Here is a 17,875-nt window from a genome sequence, read left to right as displayed (position 1 = left end):
AAATGTTAGCATGCTATTAGGTTAAACTATGACTAAAGATCCATATGTTGATGTTGCCAGGCCGAGGCATTAAACCAACCCTGTGCCTAAGTACAGCCTCACAGCTCGCTCATCTACAGGATCTAATGTACGGAAATGTTGTTTTATTTTTTAAAAGGGTTCCTTTTTTCAGAATTCAGATTTTATTTTTCTCTTTTTTTTTTTCTTCTTCTTTGTTTTCTGGTACAGCGCCACCAATCCTCTCGACTCTTTCTAGGAAACTTTCCAGAAAGCAGAAATCATCAGGAAATTATGGATCTGTAATAAATGTTCTGGTGCTACAGAAATTACAAACCACTTCCCCGCCGTGACTGAGTGCTGGCTTTACTTCTGAAATGAAGTGAATTCCAACGGCTTATGAAATAACTTAACCTACCTTCACGGATTCGGGTTGTGTAACAGCTAACCTGAGGGTGCGATTTGCCCTCGTGTCGTTCTGGATAACGGTATACCGTAAAAGAGCTAAATGCCTAAATTAGAAATGTAAATGTCCCACACTGCGCCCTCTAACCATCGTGCCACCAAGAACAACAGGGTTACAGGATAAAGGACACCGTAACACACCTCTCCACATACGACCGGTGCTAAAGTATATGTCTGACTATTCCCATGAAGCCAAATGGACCCTATAACATATTACCTAATGATCCTCCTCACTAATCTCCTGTCCCCTGTATGGTCTACGGCAGACCCCCTGCTCTTGCGGCCGTTCTGTATGCTGATGTTCTTCTCCCCGCCGCCTTGCTCCAGCATTCTGTCGGAAATGTCAGCATGCACTGACCCAAACTGCTTCTTCTTTTGTCTCTCTCTTTTTTTTTTTTTTTCCTGGTTAAGTAAAAGCCTGACTGAGCTGTAGGAGGGCATTCTCACATAAAGATCACAATGAGTCATCCCGGTGACCTTTGTATTTGTCAACGTGTTCAAAGCCAAACCCCCACACACACACACATGGAGACGCACACTGAGGCGCATAATGTATAATTGCAAGAAGACACAGCGAGAGGCTTGCACACAAAAAGGGTTCCCGGCTGGGCGCGCTCGCACATGTGCAGTTTTTATCATTTCATCTGTTTCCAAAATCAATGCGCTTATTGACGGCCTGTTTATTGACGGAGCTGCTCCCGTACTGTCTCATCCGCTAATGCGATGTGTGTGTGTGTCTCTCCAGGAATGGCCCATTAGTGGTGGAAACTGGGGTCAAGGCACACAAAGCTACCCCGAGATCATCATCACTGGGTAAGACAATGCTGATTTCATTATCATTATTATCTTGCCGCAATTACTTTCACCTCCTCTGCGCCGTCGGGTCAGCGCAGCCCAGGAGCTTGTCTTTATTTTTTATATTTTTTTCCCACAGTAGGCCGTCATATATTCCAATCATGTGCACTTTGCTCCATCTTAATGTTTATTATCCGGCGCTAAGCTGTCAACACGGGGAGAAAGGGGCGTTTTTAACAGAACACACGCACTGAAGAAATGACATTGAGGTATGGGTTTGGCAGCAGGAGGCTCCGGCGCCCTCTCCTTCCTCCCTCTCCCCCTCGCTGCCCCATTACTATTCTGTCCAGGTCTTCTCTCTCTGAAAGGGCCACAGCCTGCAAAATATTTCTCTCCCAATCCACTCAGCTGAATTGGCAACAAAACAAAAGGAAAATAAAAATGGGAGGAGGGGGGGGATGACAGTCAAAATACATGACCTTTTCTGTGATACCAAGTGGAGAGGAGTTAATTATCAATAAATGAACATTGTTCTGCTAAAAAACAAACAGAAATGGCCAAAAGTGTGTGGACGTTCCACCATTATGTTACTGTCGATAATGGATGTGGCGTTAATGGGTGATATGAAAGCCTGCTTTTCCTCTCAAGACATTTTCCCATAGACTGTATAAAAGATGGACGTAGCTTCCGTGACGTTGGTTTCTGCACTGAGAAAATGAAGCCAGGGTTTTGCTACTTCCTGGTTGACATCTTGGATTTTTGGAGCTCAAAAATCGGGGGCGGAGCCATAGGAGCAGCGATTGGTCAGACGGGTTGAGAGGCGGGCCCTCTCTGCCCCGCCCACATTTACCACCTTCTGCTCGCTTCGTCTGTATGGTCGCTGCCGACTGTCAATCAAGCCAGCCACGCCCCTTGCCCCGCAAAATGTTGACGATTTTTTAAAAATTCAGTATTGATTTATTTTCAGATTGGCCACCTGATCTCTGGATTTGACCATGAAAACTAATAAGAAAAACATCCTGAGCTGTAGGAATGCAGGATTTCATGATCTGTGATCACTTCTTTTCCAATTCCAGTCTATAGGAGCCAGGGCTTTGTGGAGCCAGCAGCTAGTGGACGTAGTGATATTGCAGGTTTTTGACACTTCTGGGTTGGCTTCATTTTTCAGGGCCGGTTGCTACGTCCATCTTTTATACAGTCTATGCATTTTGCCTCTTTTATTTTGAAGAGCAAAGCTAAAAAGGCGTGTGGACGTTCACATCAAAATACTCGAACAACTCATGACCTTTGTGTCAAATAACCTTCACAATCACACAAATCAGACTTTATATTGTCCTAAATGGCATATCTGTGTCTTTTTAGGGACTAAACTAAATATTGTGATGTTTTAAAAATGTTTTCTATGCTTTTACTTGTTCCCTGAGATTTGTATGTAAATGCTTTCGGACTGCGAAGTTATTTCACTTTTTTTCTCTGTTGTGTTTCCAGACATGCTGATGGGACTGTAAAGTTCTGGGATGCCTCTGCAAGTAAGTTACGCTCACAAATGACAAGTATTGTTTATTTTATTTGCTTTGTTAAATAGTAGAAGAGCTTCAGTTTAGCTTTGAGACAAATTAATGAAAAAAATGCTCTGCTTCGGAACGTTTACATTTTGGATTTCATGTCCAGGGTGTTTCGTTTCCTCATGTAGCTTCTACATCCCCCCAGACTGCAACTGATACGTTTTCTTCTCCCTGTTTTGTTTTTCCCCAGTAATGCTCCAGGTGCTCTATAAGCTCAAAACAGCCAAGGTATTCGACAGAAACCGGCCTAAAGAGGACAAGGGCAGCACTGAGGCGTCGGATGACGACCCCTTTGCCATTCAGATAATGGCCTGGTGCCCCGAGAGCCGGATGCTCTGTGTGGCCGGCGTGTCAGCCAACGTTATCATCTACCGCTTCAGCAAGCTGGAAGTAACCACCGAGGTGGTACAGGTGGGTAACCGTTTCCTTTTTCTTTTCTTTTTTTTTACTTTTACTTCCAATATTTTACCTTTCAAATGTCTGAAAACACATCTATTTTCTCCTCACCTTCTCTTTCACTGTAAGTCTCCTGCAGTCACACAGACACAAATAAAGGACGGCGTGCAGCTCTCAAGCCCTCCATCAGCAAACATTTTGCTTTGAATTGCCCTCACCGCTCACTTTTCCTCCCCTGCTTTAAGATGCTGAGACATATCCACAACAACACACACACACATGCACTCAGCAGATCTGCCTAGTCAAAGGCAGTATGGTTACCATGCCAACAGACAGAGCAGTGAACAAGCAAAGCTAGACCATCATTATAATCTGCCTCAATAGCGACGTAAGTGCTAATGGCGGTGTGATGGGAGTCGGTGTTTAATGAAATAAAGAGAAATGTGGTTTAATCCCTGCTTGTGCGCTCGCAGCCCCAGTGCTGCAAGAGCAACTGTTCTTCTGTCGGTCGCAGTGGAGTGTTTAATTAGTTAACAGTACGATGCTGCATTTATCTCCAAGTCTGGCAACGTTTTACTTGCTAAACAGTCGTTGCGGTGGTGTTTTTTTTCTCTTTTTTTTTTTTGCACCAGACTTCACAGAGATCACTTGTCAATCATCGTATGTGGGCAGCGCTGTGATGTCTTCTAGCTGATGCCCTTTTTGTGTTCAGCACCGGTTGTCCTAAATATCCAAACCTTTAGTTGTTCCAAGCAAACAACAACAACAAAAAAAGTGTTCAGGTGCCTTGCTTAAGAGCACCGCTGCAGCAGCTTAAAGAGACGGATTGGGGCTTTTTTGTCAGAGCGATTTCAAGCCCTTTCTTTTTTTTTCTTCACCTAAACTCTAAGTGCTCCGACGTGGATACGCGAGCTGTAATTAGGAGAGCGGTCTCCCCCTCGCACAAGGTCGAACACCTCTCCGTAACCTTGCAGAAAACGAAGGTAGACGAGGACGGAGACAGGAGGGAGGTGGAATCTGAAGACGGGCGCTGATCACTCTTCACTCCCACATGTCAGCGGGGCTAATGAGACTGACAGAATGCAAACGAGTGGAGCTTATGAGCATTGTACGTGTGTGTGTGTGTGAGTTTTGTGTGTGTGTCTGCGCGAAGGCGGAGGTTGCAAAGGGGTAGCCTGAAGGAGGACTTAGAAGGAATGGAATATTTCAGCTTCGGAGGACCTCTTTGACTCCCAGTCTGCCCACACACACACATGCACTCGCACGTCGAGCGAATCCTTATCATCAAAGTGACTCTGAATGCGTGTCAGTCACTGTCGTATGACTCTTCCCGGGGGAGCTGTTGTTTACAAGACTTCTGATGCCTTTATCATGCGTTGTTGTGATCTCCTCGTGTGTAAACTGTTTGTTTTCTCGTACAGTTACTCGAGGTGCGAATGCAGTACGAGCTGAACGACATCGAGTCTCCAGATGGCGGGGGCGGCGGGGGCGAACAGACGTCGGCGCTACCCACCCCTGGCGCCTCCCCTCAGACGAGCGGCCCACCTTCGCACCCTTCCACCAGCAGCAACAACTCCGACGGAGGCAACATGCCCTGCCTCAAGTACGAAACACACACACACACACAGAAGCACTTACATAAACTCTCACACACACTCATACACACAAGAGTCTTGCCTTTTGCCTCGAGCACACTTGCGCAGACTTAGTCACCGCCTGAAGCATCCTCAGCCGCAGCCGCCCCATCATTCCCTTGCAGCCACTCATGCCAGACCCTCAACAGACAACTGATTCAGGACTGCAGCTGCACCACTTGTCATTCTCTTTATGAAACCCTTTTTTTTTTTTAATGTCTCTCCCTTTCATTTTTTTTTTTTGTTGGTCCCTTCTGTCTCTACTCTCCTTCAATTTACTTTGTCTTCTCCTCCACAGAGTGCGCAATGCTCCTTTGAAGCAGTCTCCAGGTTACCAGGTAGACTTGGTGGTTCAGTTAGTGTGGGTGAGCGGAGAGCCTCCTCAGCAGATCACAAGTCTGGCGCTCAATTCCTCCTACGGCCTGTAAGTACCAGACTGGAGCCTAAAGAGACTAAAGCAAGACATTATTTTCTTTATTACTGATGGCAAAAACTGTCTTATACTAAAAATGGGCACTTGTGCAGTTTTGGGGTCCGAGAAGTCACTTCTTGGGCCATGACAGCTCTAATATCCCAGCTCTTCTTGTGTTGTGACCACAGTTTCACCACCGTTTCTCTAATCACTTCTTGTTGGTCAAACTTTTTCCCCTCCTACTTCTTCCTCTCTGACTTTGTCGTCCCTCCCCAGATTGGTGTTTGGCAACAGTAACGGTCTGGCGGTGGTGGACTACGTCCAGAAGACGGTCGTTCTCAACTTGGGTACGGTCGAGCTTTACGGCTCCAACGACCCCTATCAGAGACAGCCCCGGTCGCCAAGAAAGACACGACAGCCTTCTGGAGGTAATGAGGAAGAAGGACAAAAAAAAGAGAGCAGAAACCAGAAGAACTTTTCTGAACATACACAACTGATTTTTTTTTTGGCTCAACCCAATATTGTTTTATGTCGACAGCCAACTAATCACATATCCAAGCCTTTTTTATTGCTTGAATTCAAAAGCCAAATGGCTGCGTACCAAACTTGCAAGTCACTCTGGCGTAACCAAGGCATCGGTAAAACTCCATTCATTCCCGACGTCTTTACCCTCAGCAAACAAAGCTGTTAATTCAAGTCCTTGTGTTTTGTGCATATACACACAAGTGCATGACTCAGGACCGAATGGCTTTGAATGACTTGCTGTCATTAAGTTTGCAGCAGCACAATACTTGCAAGTAAGAGTCTCTTAGTCGATGTGCATCAGGTTCATCATATTTTAAATGTTTTTCTAGATTTCCCACTTGTTATGTTTTTGCTTTTGGTTTGTTAATCTCCAGCTACTAACGCCGTTACGTTTCTTAAAGACTCCCTCAAGTGAAAATCGAGTTTTTTTTACTTTGCTGATAGTTCCATGTGGTGTTTATGTATCGCTACATCACACATCTAGATTGAAATAAGCAGTGGCTGAGCATTTCCACATTAGAAATGCTGCATACCGAGTCTTTCTTATATGCAACAAACCAAAGGAACCAAACCCATCAGCTTGCAGTGAGCTGGTTTCCGGTTCTAACATGTTTGATGCTGAATAACTCTAATATTACAACTTACCATTGTGTTTGAGCAAAGTCATAGATGAGCTGGTGTGCTTGAGCTGTAGCGAGTAAAGCAAGCTATAGCTATAGAGCTGCATCTAAAGTATTTTATGACAGGATTACTTTCATTGAAAAAACTTCTCGACATGTAGTTGAGACACACGGGGATGGGTGTTTGGGGGGTCGGGCTGTCTTTAAGTTTAAAATAGAAGCACCGTACATGACTCTTGATCTTTTTCCTTCTAGTTTTCTGAGGAGAAAAAAAAAAGCAGTTTTCAGCCTTGAAGTTCAACCAGGATTTTTCTGGTCTTATCCTAAAGGCAAAATGAAACAGTCAAAGACAGTTACACAGAACATCAAATACCACTCGTCAGCTGTTGGTCTTGACTGTACAAGCACAGTGAATCTCACGGGGACTACGATCAAATTTGGTTTGTTCTTTCGTTCTCTTTCGCGGCAGGTTTCAGGTTTAGCTTTTCATCGATGACGGTGGCTAGTTTTTGCCACTCAACAAATCCATGATCTCGTCCAAATATGAGAATGAATGAAGCGACACACATTGCGTCTAAAATGAAGCCGTCCAGATTTAGTTCAGGAGGCTGACACTTGACAGAGCCCTCTGACAACACCAACTCTTTCTTTTCTGGCTTTGATTGACTTTCTTTCTTTGTTCATCCACCTCTCTTTGTCTCTCATTCACAAGCACAGTCTCAGAGCCCATCCCTTTTACACACACATCGCCAATGCAGCTTCACTGTACCGTTAAGGGACGATGGAGCCCCTTTCAGTATGAACACACTGCCACCATGTGTTAAAGAACAGCAGTGCAGCCACACAAACAATGCCGCAGTGTCACAATGATGTACTGCCCATATTTAAGCTAAAGTTTTACATGTGAATTAGTACCGAGTGTGGATGCTAAGCGCTTTCTTTTTGATGTGTGTGGTGTTTTATGCACCATGGAAGTATGTATGCCATAAAATAACGTGCACACACAACACAAACACTTCTGAAATGCTTAAACATGCGCTACGAGATGCACGTGTAAATACACACCGAGCATCTGGTGTCAGTGGGCTGGCACCTGTCAGGACTTGGCCAGTGTGAGCAGCAGTCAGGCGTCCAGCTGTGTTTCTCTGCCAACATGGGGATGGCTGTCTGCTTGGCTTCCTGCCTCACAGGACAATGTCACACACAGACATACTTATACCCGTACACGCACGAGGCAAAGGAAGGAATTAGCTTTCGAACCAGACAAAGAAACAGTGAAACCGGCTGGCTAGTCTCTCGGTCAGTTGATGGGTAAACTAGCCAAAAGATCATGCAGCGATTTTTTTTCCGGGTAGAAGTACAATCTAACACAACTCTGCCAACAGATTTAGTTAAACTCATGTGATTAGTTGTTCATATGGTCGCCTGGATGCTCAGCCTGCTCTTTCAACTAAAGATGTATGTATGTTTTTGCAAGCTGGTGGACTTGGTTATTTTGTTTTTCACATTAATATCGTGGTAGTCCAGGAATGTCATCCGACTAGATACTTAGACGCCAGAAATACTCTCGTCCATTGCCGTTGATAGTCGGTGTCGTATTTGTCCCGCACCTCCCCCACGGTGGCAGGACGGCTGGGTAAAAAGTAGTCTGACTCACCAGCTGTAGACTACGGGTATCAGCCTGCCATGTCGTTTTCTCCTCAGCAACCTACCACATTAATATTTCAAGTTTTGCCAAGGATTTGGATCATGCAGTGAGGCAGGCAGGCATGCTGGGTTTTTTTTTTCAGCGAATTAGTCATTCTAATTCGCCTCCATGCATGTAAATGTTCCAACAAAACACTTCCCTTCGTCACTGTTGTGCCGGAACACTGTCCGGGTTCTCTCGGAGTGTATCGTAAAAAAAAATATAATGAAGTACGATAACCCCGGTGCCTCTTATTAACCTGCCTGGTTTTGTATTTGTGATCCCTGCCGCAGGTCTGTGCGACATCAACGAGGGCTCAGCCACGTCAGAGGACCGCTGCAAGTCCCCCACTTCAGGTAACATGTCCTTCAGCGTCTTACTGAAAGAAAGCAAACACAACAGAGGCTTCATGCTCTGTAGATATTGAGCCCAATCTATGAGCCAGTCACAAATATATCCCACGTATCTGCATGCGAGAAAAGAATTAGTTAGGGAAGAAGATTAATGTTTCCAAAGAGCTTCTACTTTTAATACTATTTTTCTTGAAATTGTTGCTCATCAATCTGGAACTGTATGGAAAGGTTGTTTTTTTTTTTTAATTGTCTGGCTGTCACTTTCATTTTAGCTCAGTCTTTAGAAACGCACAGTTTGAGTTTAATGCCGCACATCTATGGGGTTTTTCACAGTATTTTCCCATTTGCGCATGCATTCTTTTACCACTTTGCAGAGTTCAATAGACAGGAATAAATTTGTTTTAATCTCACTCAGTATCCTGGAAAACGGGGTTACAGGCAATAACTGTTTCCAATCTGTGTGATGCTGATTCAGTGTGACTGCGAGGAGCTGTGAAGTGAATGAAGATGTGAAACAAAACTCTGCATTCTGGTAGAAAAACCCATGAATTTACATCGATCATGTGAAAAAAATAAAGTTATCACATATTCAGGAACTGCATAATTTCGAAGATATCTAATAGTCAAATATATCGTTTTGCTTGCCAAGATTATCTGAATTAACTTGGATTTGGAGTAACACATTATCATATATAAGCAGTTTTCATCTGCTCGGGTAAAAGCAAACGAAACAGCTTGTGCTTTAGGAAGAAAAGAAAAAACTCTTCATCATCAGCTTTATGTTACTTACTACATAATGGCACCTCCGAGTGCAAATAATCAGCTTTTTGATGAGCCGATAGAAGAAGCGCTTTGTGTTTTGCAGCAGTCAGATGCTCTGTTGCACTTAATCTACGTCATTAGTATTTCGGCTGAAGGTGCTTGAAGAGCGAACGGCACAGATTCATCTCATTAGAGCAAAGTTGGCATTAGCGCCGTGAAAATAAGGAGCTTTTTTAAAAAGGTCAGACAGAAAACAAATCTCAAAAGTCTGGAGTCCTGCTGCTGTTGCCAGGTATGATGGCTGTCCCAACCCCCATGTCTGCTGCCACCAGACTGTGGTCTGATACATCTGTCTGCTCTGCATTATTCATGGGATAGAGAGAGATAAGGCGCTTTGCTGCAAAAAAAAAAAAAAAACTGTCTCCTTTAACTAGTCGTTTAGTCTAGACCTGAGTGCTTTCCTTTTTGGGGAAGTCATAAAATCTGCCAGTGGAAGGAAATAATAGTATTTGCAGTCGCGTCTGTTTTACTTTGTAATAAGTTGCAGTATGATGAATTTAGATTAGATCAAGGATAGCAGTGCTTTACTCAAAACGACTCTTGGAATAATTTCATTTGCATTAAAAAGAAGTTAAAATGACATGCTAAGAGATGCCGGTGCTAAATCACAAAACATAAGACTACAACCCAAGAGACCCTATTTTTTTCCGACTGATTTGCTCGATAAATCCTCTGTTTTACATTGAAGGAACTACAAACCAGTGTTTTGATTTTACAGATCGATCCAGTAAACAATGTAGATCGCTTGGTTTACTTGCGCAGTTGTTCTTACATTGAAAAGGAAGCAGCTGTAACATTAAACCATAATGTCTCAATCATGAGTGTGTTCAAGGTCAGACCGTCTGAACTCCTGGACCGGATTTATTGAAGTTAAAAGGTTATGTTGCTGCTCCGAACAAAAAAAAAACTAAAGGTTGTTAATGACTAAACTACAACAGCTTGTACAGTAAAACGACAAAAGGGTGTTTCTAACTGCACATTTACTTTACTTTCCCCCCCAACACCCCCTAAAGTGTTGACGTCAAACAGCAATCTACAGCAATTCTACAATGGAGGTGGTAGAGGAGGTAAGACTGGCCAAAGAGTTCCATGAGAGGCTGTGTAGGCAGGACGAACATGGTCCAGATTTGGTCCCCCTGTTTTTTTTATGTTGTGGAGAAACTGTCTCTGTCCTCCGTGTCCATGAGTCACCACAGTGGGAAGAAACAGACAAGAGAATAAAGTTCAGGGTTGGCCTCTGGTCCACTATCTTTCGGCTCTCTTGTTTTTGTTTTTTTAATCAGAAACATTTTTGGATTATTTTTGTTGATGTTTACAACAACAAGGTGCTTATATTTAGTATTTTTGGCACGTATTACGGATAGATAACTGTATTGTGTGAACTGAAAGCTCTTGGAGCAGAGGCAAACCTGGAGGGAAGGTGGTACCGGCCATAGACACCTTAGTTGTCTGATATATATATATTGCATGCTACATGTATGTAGCACGAGTGTCAAACTGTAAATGTGCCTGCGTTTGTCCATAGTACAGTATGATGACACCACAGAATGGAGAGCGACTCATCCGTCCAGCTGTGTCTTTGTGTATGTTGATGAAAGTAATAGTTACCGTTGAAACTAAGTCAGAACCAAAGGAAGAACTCTTACAGAGTCAAGCGGCAGTGAGTAAGTATGGCATCTGTAATGGCGTCTAAATCAGATCTTTCACTTTGGTCCAGATCAAACCAGTGTCGTGGAATATTCTTAGCTTGCTTTAGCATTACCTCGTCCAAGGAGTATGAACCTGATCATTCACAGGACGTATGGTTGCTGCGCCCCAAACACCTGCACTGGTGTTTCCACGTGTTTCTGCTTAATTAGACCGACGTACTTACTAATGAAACCATCTTCTAACCTCTTAAAGCTAGAGTATGTGATGTATTCCAAAAGCTTTTTTTTTGTGTGTTTATGGAGTCTCTGACGGCAAACAAGTGCTCTGATAATAACAAGAAATATCTGTGATGAGATGACTGGATGGCCGACATAACTAACTGTCTGCGGACACTCTGCCTGGAGCTCATTGTGCATCACTATAGTTTTCCACGAGGCTCGGCAGAGACGTTGCTAGAGCTAGTGGGCAGGTAGCACTTTACTTTCCCACCTAAACCTACTACATCTAAAACTTCCAGATGATCACGTGCATTTTTATTTGTGCATTTCAGTGCACAAACGGCACTTGTAGCCTCCTTCCTCCTCCAGTTTTTTAGGGTTTATCTACATGCATCTATCCATTCTGTCTGTATTGTAGCCTCCTTGCAAACAAGTGTCAGTTGATGGTATTGATCTTATGTTAGTCTACTTTGGCTTTGAACGGGACTCTTAGTCTTCCAGCCAGTGTATGTTCATATCTTTTGGAGGAAGGGCGTAGGAGTTTTTTCCCCCCCGATGTATCTCAGGTGGTTCTATGATCCTGCATACTCTAGTTTTAATTTACATTTCCCCTTCCATTCTTTTAGCTTCGTTCCAAATGCGAGTTTGGAAGCGTTGCGCCTCCACTATTTTTGGTGAATGAAGGTTAATGGAGTCGTTCCCAGCGTAGCTTCACCCGACTTCAGCCTCAGCAGAAGTCTAATTAACCTGAATACTTGATACCATATGCAGGGCCCTTCAAGTAAACAGAAGGTTTACAGTCAGCCACAGAGGATTTGTAGGACAAGAGGGAGCTCTGGATACTCGATAGTCCTTGTGGTGTCTGATTTTCACATTATACCTTTTTTTATTTTTTTTTTCCTAAATGAGAACTCTTAATTCTCCTGAACTATAAAAAACTAAATAACCAAATTGAACACGACCTATTTGAGCTTGAGGATTTTACAGGTAATCGTATGGATTTTCTTGACTTACTACGTTGGGTTTCTGTCAGTCTTTGAAGCACAGCAAAGTCTGTTAGCGAGCTAGCCGTACCTTTATTACCTCATAACTATTATTAGTGGATGTAACATTTCAATACGTGCATGATGAATGTCGCCTTTTTTATCATCACTGTCTCCTACTTCTTTCTCCTACAGACAGAGAAAATAATATCACAGACAATCATTCATGGTCATTTCGATTGACGAATTTGAGTGAGAAATCTAAATAATTAGCAGAAGAATACCTCAGTAATTTTTAACCATCTTTCTCGCTATCTTCCTCCATCTCCTGTTCATTACTTTCTGTTCCTTGTGACTTCCTTGTTCTCGATGCATGCTCCTTTGGCATGAAGGTCCTGAATGGCCGTGCAGTCTCGATGTGTCTCACCAGTCCTTTCTTTCGGGGGCATTGTGCAACCAGCGGTCACATCTTTTGTTTTGTCCTCCACAGCATGCCTCTGTGATATACAGACTCCTTATGCAGTGTCTTCTTCTTGTGTAACGCATTTTGGCCCCTATAATCAATAAAAACAGCCCCCTGGCACTCGTTCCACAGCCTCATGTCGTTTGGTGTACTTTGGCTTTGTGCACAGTCCCAATCCAATGCTAGTGACCGAGCTTTGCATGGCATCGTGTGTTAGCTTAGACGTGTGTTTGTAAAGAGGGATGTTCTCTTTTTTCCAGCAAAGATGTCACGGAAATTAAGCTTGCCTACTGAGCTAAAGCCAGACTTGGGTAAGCCTTGACTTCGTGTCTCCAAACAATTTGTATGAAATGCAGTATACTTTTCCCGCTCCAACTGGACTCCACCACATCCCATTAGTCCGGTTTTTATCTGGTTATTAGCCTCAAAATTGGCAAGCTGTGCAGATGTTCTCTTAAGTTTGCATGACTCAAAAGTAGCACTGATCTGATCTGAATTGAATTTGTTTTAAGGTAAATCAAATTGTTGGAAATCAAACTCCCACTTTTTGAGCCCGGTGGGGGTTTTACTGGAGGTCAGTGGTGCTGAGCTAAACTTTGCACAACCCATCTCACTATTAAGCTTCCTGTAACTTTTGCAGCTTTCTTTTTCTCTTCTATGTTCTTCATGCCTTTCTTTTCTCTGTCTGATTGGTCCCTGAAAATGGAATTTACAAAAAGCAGAAGAGGACATTGTCTTCTTCAGGGCTGTGTAGCTTTCCTCCAAAAGCTCTAGGAAGCAATGAATGGAACACTGTTTGATTTCAAAGGGTCAGATTATATTAGGCTAGTGCCAAGACATTCACCTGTGTGCTTCTTTAAGCGTCCAAGTGCCAGATAGCTGCTGATTGGGGATGGAACATTATGAGTGATTTATCTGTGAAAATGTGCTACTGCATTGGATCTGGTAAAGGTTTTCAGGTGATGCTGCTCTGTTGGAAATTGGCACGAAAATTATGAGCTTTATTTAGACAAAAGTACACCAGCTGTATACTTTAACCTCATTCATTGATAACACTGTTAAGAAAGCAAATCTATCTCCAGGACTCCTCTAAGCACATCGTCAGTTTCTAAACAAATAGAATAGTTACACATCTGGTATTCCTTGAGTTTGCTTTAAAACTGAAACCTGATCAATTGAGGCACTATAAACACAGGTCGTTCTAGTTTGTATGTAAAGCACAGTGTCTGTGTTGTCTGTCTGTGATGCTGCTGCCTTGCGGGTGCTTTACCTCTCTCTGTTTTCTCCTTACTGTCCTCCTGTCTGTATGCCCGCCGCGGGGTGCCAACCCATTAGACCACCGGGACAATTCTTTCAGCCGCTCGCGCTCCTCCAGCGTCACCAGCATCGACAAGGAAGCCCGAGAGGCCATCAGCTCCTTCCACTTCTCCGAGACCTTCGCCCGGAAGGGGGACAGCACCTTGACTCCCTGCCTGTATGTGGGCACCTCCCTGGGAACTGTGCTGGCTCTGTCGCTTACATTGCCACCTGCTGGGGAGCAGCGGCAACTGCAGCCAGTTATCATTTCACCTACAGGTAGGAACCTTGGACGAGAATGGGGAAAATAGACTTTTTGTGTTTGCAGCAAATGTAGAAGGATTACCACAAAACAGCAAGTTTCAACAAAGTGTTGGTTGCATTCACCAGGCATGTTGGTACGGCTGAAGGGAAGCATCTTGCGGATGGCTTTCCTGGACTCCACAGGTTCCCAGCTGCCTCCTGCGTTCGAACCTTGGTATGAACCCAACGTTACAGCAGATGGCGAAGAACGGGAGAAGGTCCGTAAGCGCCGGCCCGTCTCCGTGTCCCCTTCCAGCTCCCAGGACCTCAGTGAGAGCCAATATGCCGTGGTGTGTTCAGAGAAACAGGCCAAAGTCATCTCCCTCCCCTCCCAGACCTGCATCTACAAGCATAGTATCACAGAGACCTCCTTCATCTTACGGGCAGATGTGGTGCAGATGAGCCAAGGCGTGTGCGTGGCTTGTTTCTGTGCCAACGGCCACATCATGACCCTCAGGTGAGAACATGTCAGTCTGCATCTGAGGTCGGTCAGAAATAGTTGGTTATTAATAAAATGCATCGACCGAGTCGGTTTGAATCAATCATGTGTGTGTCGTTGGATTGAAGCACGTATGATCAGCCCTTTGCTGTGCACAGAATGCTTTATCAGGTCCACAGATAGCAATATTTATACGTGACTACTCTCAAAACACATACTAGATGGTCATGATATTCGACAGCACTGCAGTGACGTCCTCACATAACTTCTCAGCTATCCAGTGAGAGCGCGAGGCAAGATCAGCTTTAGTCAAGTTACTCACACAAACTTGCCGGGGTGATTTTCATACAGTGTGAGGAAGGATATAAGTGTGGAGGGGTGTATCAGTGTGTCGCTCATCCTCATTAATCTTCACTTCCCCAGAGGAGAGAGACAGAGACAGAACAGCCTTCCATATGGGTGTCTGACAAAGCAAGGATGTCCATCTGTCTCCCTGTCTGTGTTGATCCGGGTTTTGGTGTGAATGTGGATGTGTTTGCCCATTCAAAACAAGAGTGCAGAGAGAGATTAAAATATGCGCAATGTAATGCTGAAAAAGTCACTGAGAGTGATTCTGTCTCTCCAGTATTGACTTGAACAACCACAGTGACACAGTGAGCCAGGCTAGATGTTGAATGGCAGGTTCTAGTGTTCCATACATTTAAAATCATATCATTTCTGTGCCTCCTGTCCAGTGTGCCGGGACTGAGACCGCTCATGGATGTAAACTACCTACCTTTGACAGACATGCGGATAGCCAGGACGTTCTGCTTCACTAACCTGGGTCAGGCCATGTACCTCTGCTCCCCCACTGAGATCCAGAGGATCACTTACAGTCAGGACACTTGTGAAAACCTACAGGTGAGGTGTACAGGACACATAGCATATGGATTTATTTACATCTCTCGTCTTGGTAGCATAAAAGATCTTCGTATTGTACTACATAGAAAACAAACCCTATTACCTATAACGTCATTGGGAACATACCATGTACATGTCGTATGTCCTGTAAATGTTAAGTCAGGGACAGTGGATAGCAAAAACAGTCAACCTGTCTGTGTTTACTGTAGAACAATAATGTGTGTTGATGTTTCAGGAGATGCTGGGTGAGCTCTTCACACCAGTGGAAACACCAGAGGCACCAAACAGAGGGTTCTTCAAAGGTCTCTTTGGAGGAGGAGCACAATCACTGGATAGAGAGGAACTATGTATGCCAAACTCAGACTTGGTACACAGCTGTGAACACAAGTTTACATCCACTTGGAACGACCATGTATATCCCCACAGTCTCCAGTTACCAGTGCCTTGTATAACGCTTACTGTTTGTCATAAAAAACAATCATGCATTTTGGTTCTTTCATAGATTTGTTAGACGTCTTCAGGAAATATGACAAAATTTGCTGGGTGAAAAATATACATCCAGAAATGTTTGGTTGCCATCCATGGGTTTCTGGCAAGCTTATGGTGGTATGTTTGACAATTCATTGCAGTCCACAGGTTCTTGATGGGGTTTAAGTCAGGACTTTTGGTAGACCAGACTAAAACAATAATTCTCGCCTGATTTAGCCATTTCTTTACCATTTTTTTATGTGTATTTGGGGCGATTGTCTTGTTGGAACCCAACTATGTCCAAAACACAAACTTCTGGCTCATGGTTTTAGGCCTTCCTGAAGAACGTGGACGTAATCCTTCATCTTCATTGTTCCATTTACTTTGTGTAAAGCAGCACAGCCTCAGAGCATGATGCTACCACCACCAGGTTTGGTGTTCTTGGGGGTTAAAGGCCTCACCTTCTCTCCACCAAACATCTTCTTGGTCATTGTGGCCAAATGGCTACATTTTGTTCCACCTGACCACAGAACTTTCCTCCAGAAGGCCTTTAACTTTGTCCATGTGATCAGCAGCAAACATGAGTTGAGCCTTAAGGTGCCACTTCTGGAGAAAAGGCTTCCTTCTTGCAGGGCAGCGTCTTAGCTCTTGGTGATGTAAAACATGTTTAACTGTGGACACTGACACTTGTGTTCCAGCAGCTTCTAATTAGTTTCAGACCTGCTTTTCGGTGATTCTTGGTTGACTCTCGACCATCCTGACCAGTTGTCCTCCAGGAGCAGGTGATCACTTCCTGATCTTGGAAGTGAAACAGCTGTTCCATGCACTTTATACTTAGAATGGTTTGCACATTTGGTTTTGAGTCCTACAGCTGCTTTGAAATGGCTCCAAGTGACTTCCCTGACTTGATTTGCTTTTTCAGATCTGTGCTGAGCTCCTTAGACGTTCCCATTTTTGCATTTGTGCCTGAGTTTGATGAGTGTATGAAATGGGCCCTCTTTAAATTGGCTCAGAGAAGTCAGCAGCTGTAGTCAATTGTGATCACTCACGAGAAGCTAAGAGGCCACAAAGACTATTTGATCACCACAGCAGTTTACGTCACCAAAACTGACAATTCAGGTGGCTGTATGTATGTTTTTGACCCAGCAGATTTGGTCATATTTCTCAGAAGAACTATAATAAGAACCAAAATGCATGACTGTTGTTGTGACAAAGACACATGTCAATAACTCATTATAGTCATTGGGATCACTGAACCTCAAGACTGCCAGGATATACATGGTCTTTACAAGTGTATGTAAACCTTTGTTCACAACTGCACATACACAGTGTTTCTTTACCAGATACGACATCACTTCACACTTTGCTTTCCTTTCTGCCATCACTCAGTTGGTGAGGTAACGGCTGGAAGGGCATCTAGAAGTCTGGCCCAGCACATCCCTGGCCCGGGTGGCATTGAGGGCATGAAGGGGGCAGCATCCGGCGTGGTGGGAGATCTGGCACGCGCCCGGATAGCCCTGGATGAAAGAGGCCAGAAGCTGGGCGAGCTGGAGGAGAGAACAGCTGCCATGATGGCCAGCGCTGATTCTTTTTCCAAACACGCCCACGAGGTAAATAAAAGTGTCAAAGACTTTAATCTGTTGAAGCAGAAGGAGCGCTCTAAACAGGTCGAAGCACATGCATATGCTGCATCAGGAGAAAATTCTATCTCTGTACACTTTAGTTCATGTGAAATTACAGCAAAGAGACGATATTATTATCATATATATTAGCACAGATATTTAAAAAGGAGGCTTAAATAAAGGACTCAATTAGGAATAATCTAAAGGCAGAAGGCATTGATAATAACAAGGATTATTGTTTCTAATTCAGCTCTGAATCTTT

At 43.9% G+C, this 17,875-nt stretch overlaps 1 protein-coding gene across 2 annotated transcripts in view; it reads left to right on the top strand.

The window, feature by feature from the left end:
* Positions 1-17,875, top strand: part of stxbp5a (syntaxin binding protein 5a (tomosyn)) — a 113,810-nt gene that overhangs the window by 94,569 nt on the left and 1,366 nt on the right. The window contains exons 13-26 of one of the 2 annotated variants that reach the window (XM_008286163.1): positions 1,208-1,275; positions 2,746-2,786; positions 3,013-3,233; positions 4,640-4,821; positions 5,151-5,276; positions 5,541-5,692; positions 8,390-8,452; positions 10,285-10,338; positions 12,846-12,895; positions 13,878-14,160; positions 14,272-14,641; positions 15,358-15,523; positions 15,759-15,870; positions 17,381-17,601. In XM_008286163.1, coding sequence (XP_008284385.1) covers positions 1,208-1,275; positions 2,746-2,786; positions 3,013-3,233; positions 4,640-4,821; positions 5,151-5,276; positions 5,541-5,692; positions 8,390-8,452; positions 10,285-10,338; positions 12,846-12,895; positions 13,878-14,160; positions 14,272-14,641; positions 15,358-15,523; positions 15,759-15,870; positions 17,381-17,601 — 2,109 coding nt within the window. The remainder of the gene's footprint in view (positions 1-1,207; positions 1,276-2,745; positions 2,787-3,012; positions 3,234-4,639; positions 4,822-5,150; positions 5,277-5,540; positions 5,693-8,389; positions 8,453-10,284; positions 10,339-12,845; positions 12,896-13,877; positions 14,161-14,271; positions 14,642-15,357; positions 15,524-15,758; positions 15,871-17,380; positions 17,602-17,875) is intronic. The other variant, XM_008286162.1, reaches the window with a different exon arrangement.

Source organism: Stegastes partitus, unplaced genomic scaffold, assembly GCF_000690725.1.
Source record: "Stegastes partitus isolate 25-593 unplaced genomic scaffold, Stegastes_partitus-1.0.2 Scaffold436, whole genome shotgun sequence".
In the NCBI taxonomy this organism is placed as follows: Eukaryota; Metazoa; Chordata; class Actinopteri; family Pomacentridae; genus Stegastes; species Stegastes partitus.
The sequence above is the reverse complement of the archived record's forward strand: the minus strand, read 5'-3'. Positions and strand labels throughout refer to the sequence as shown.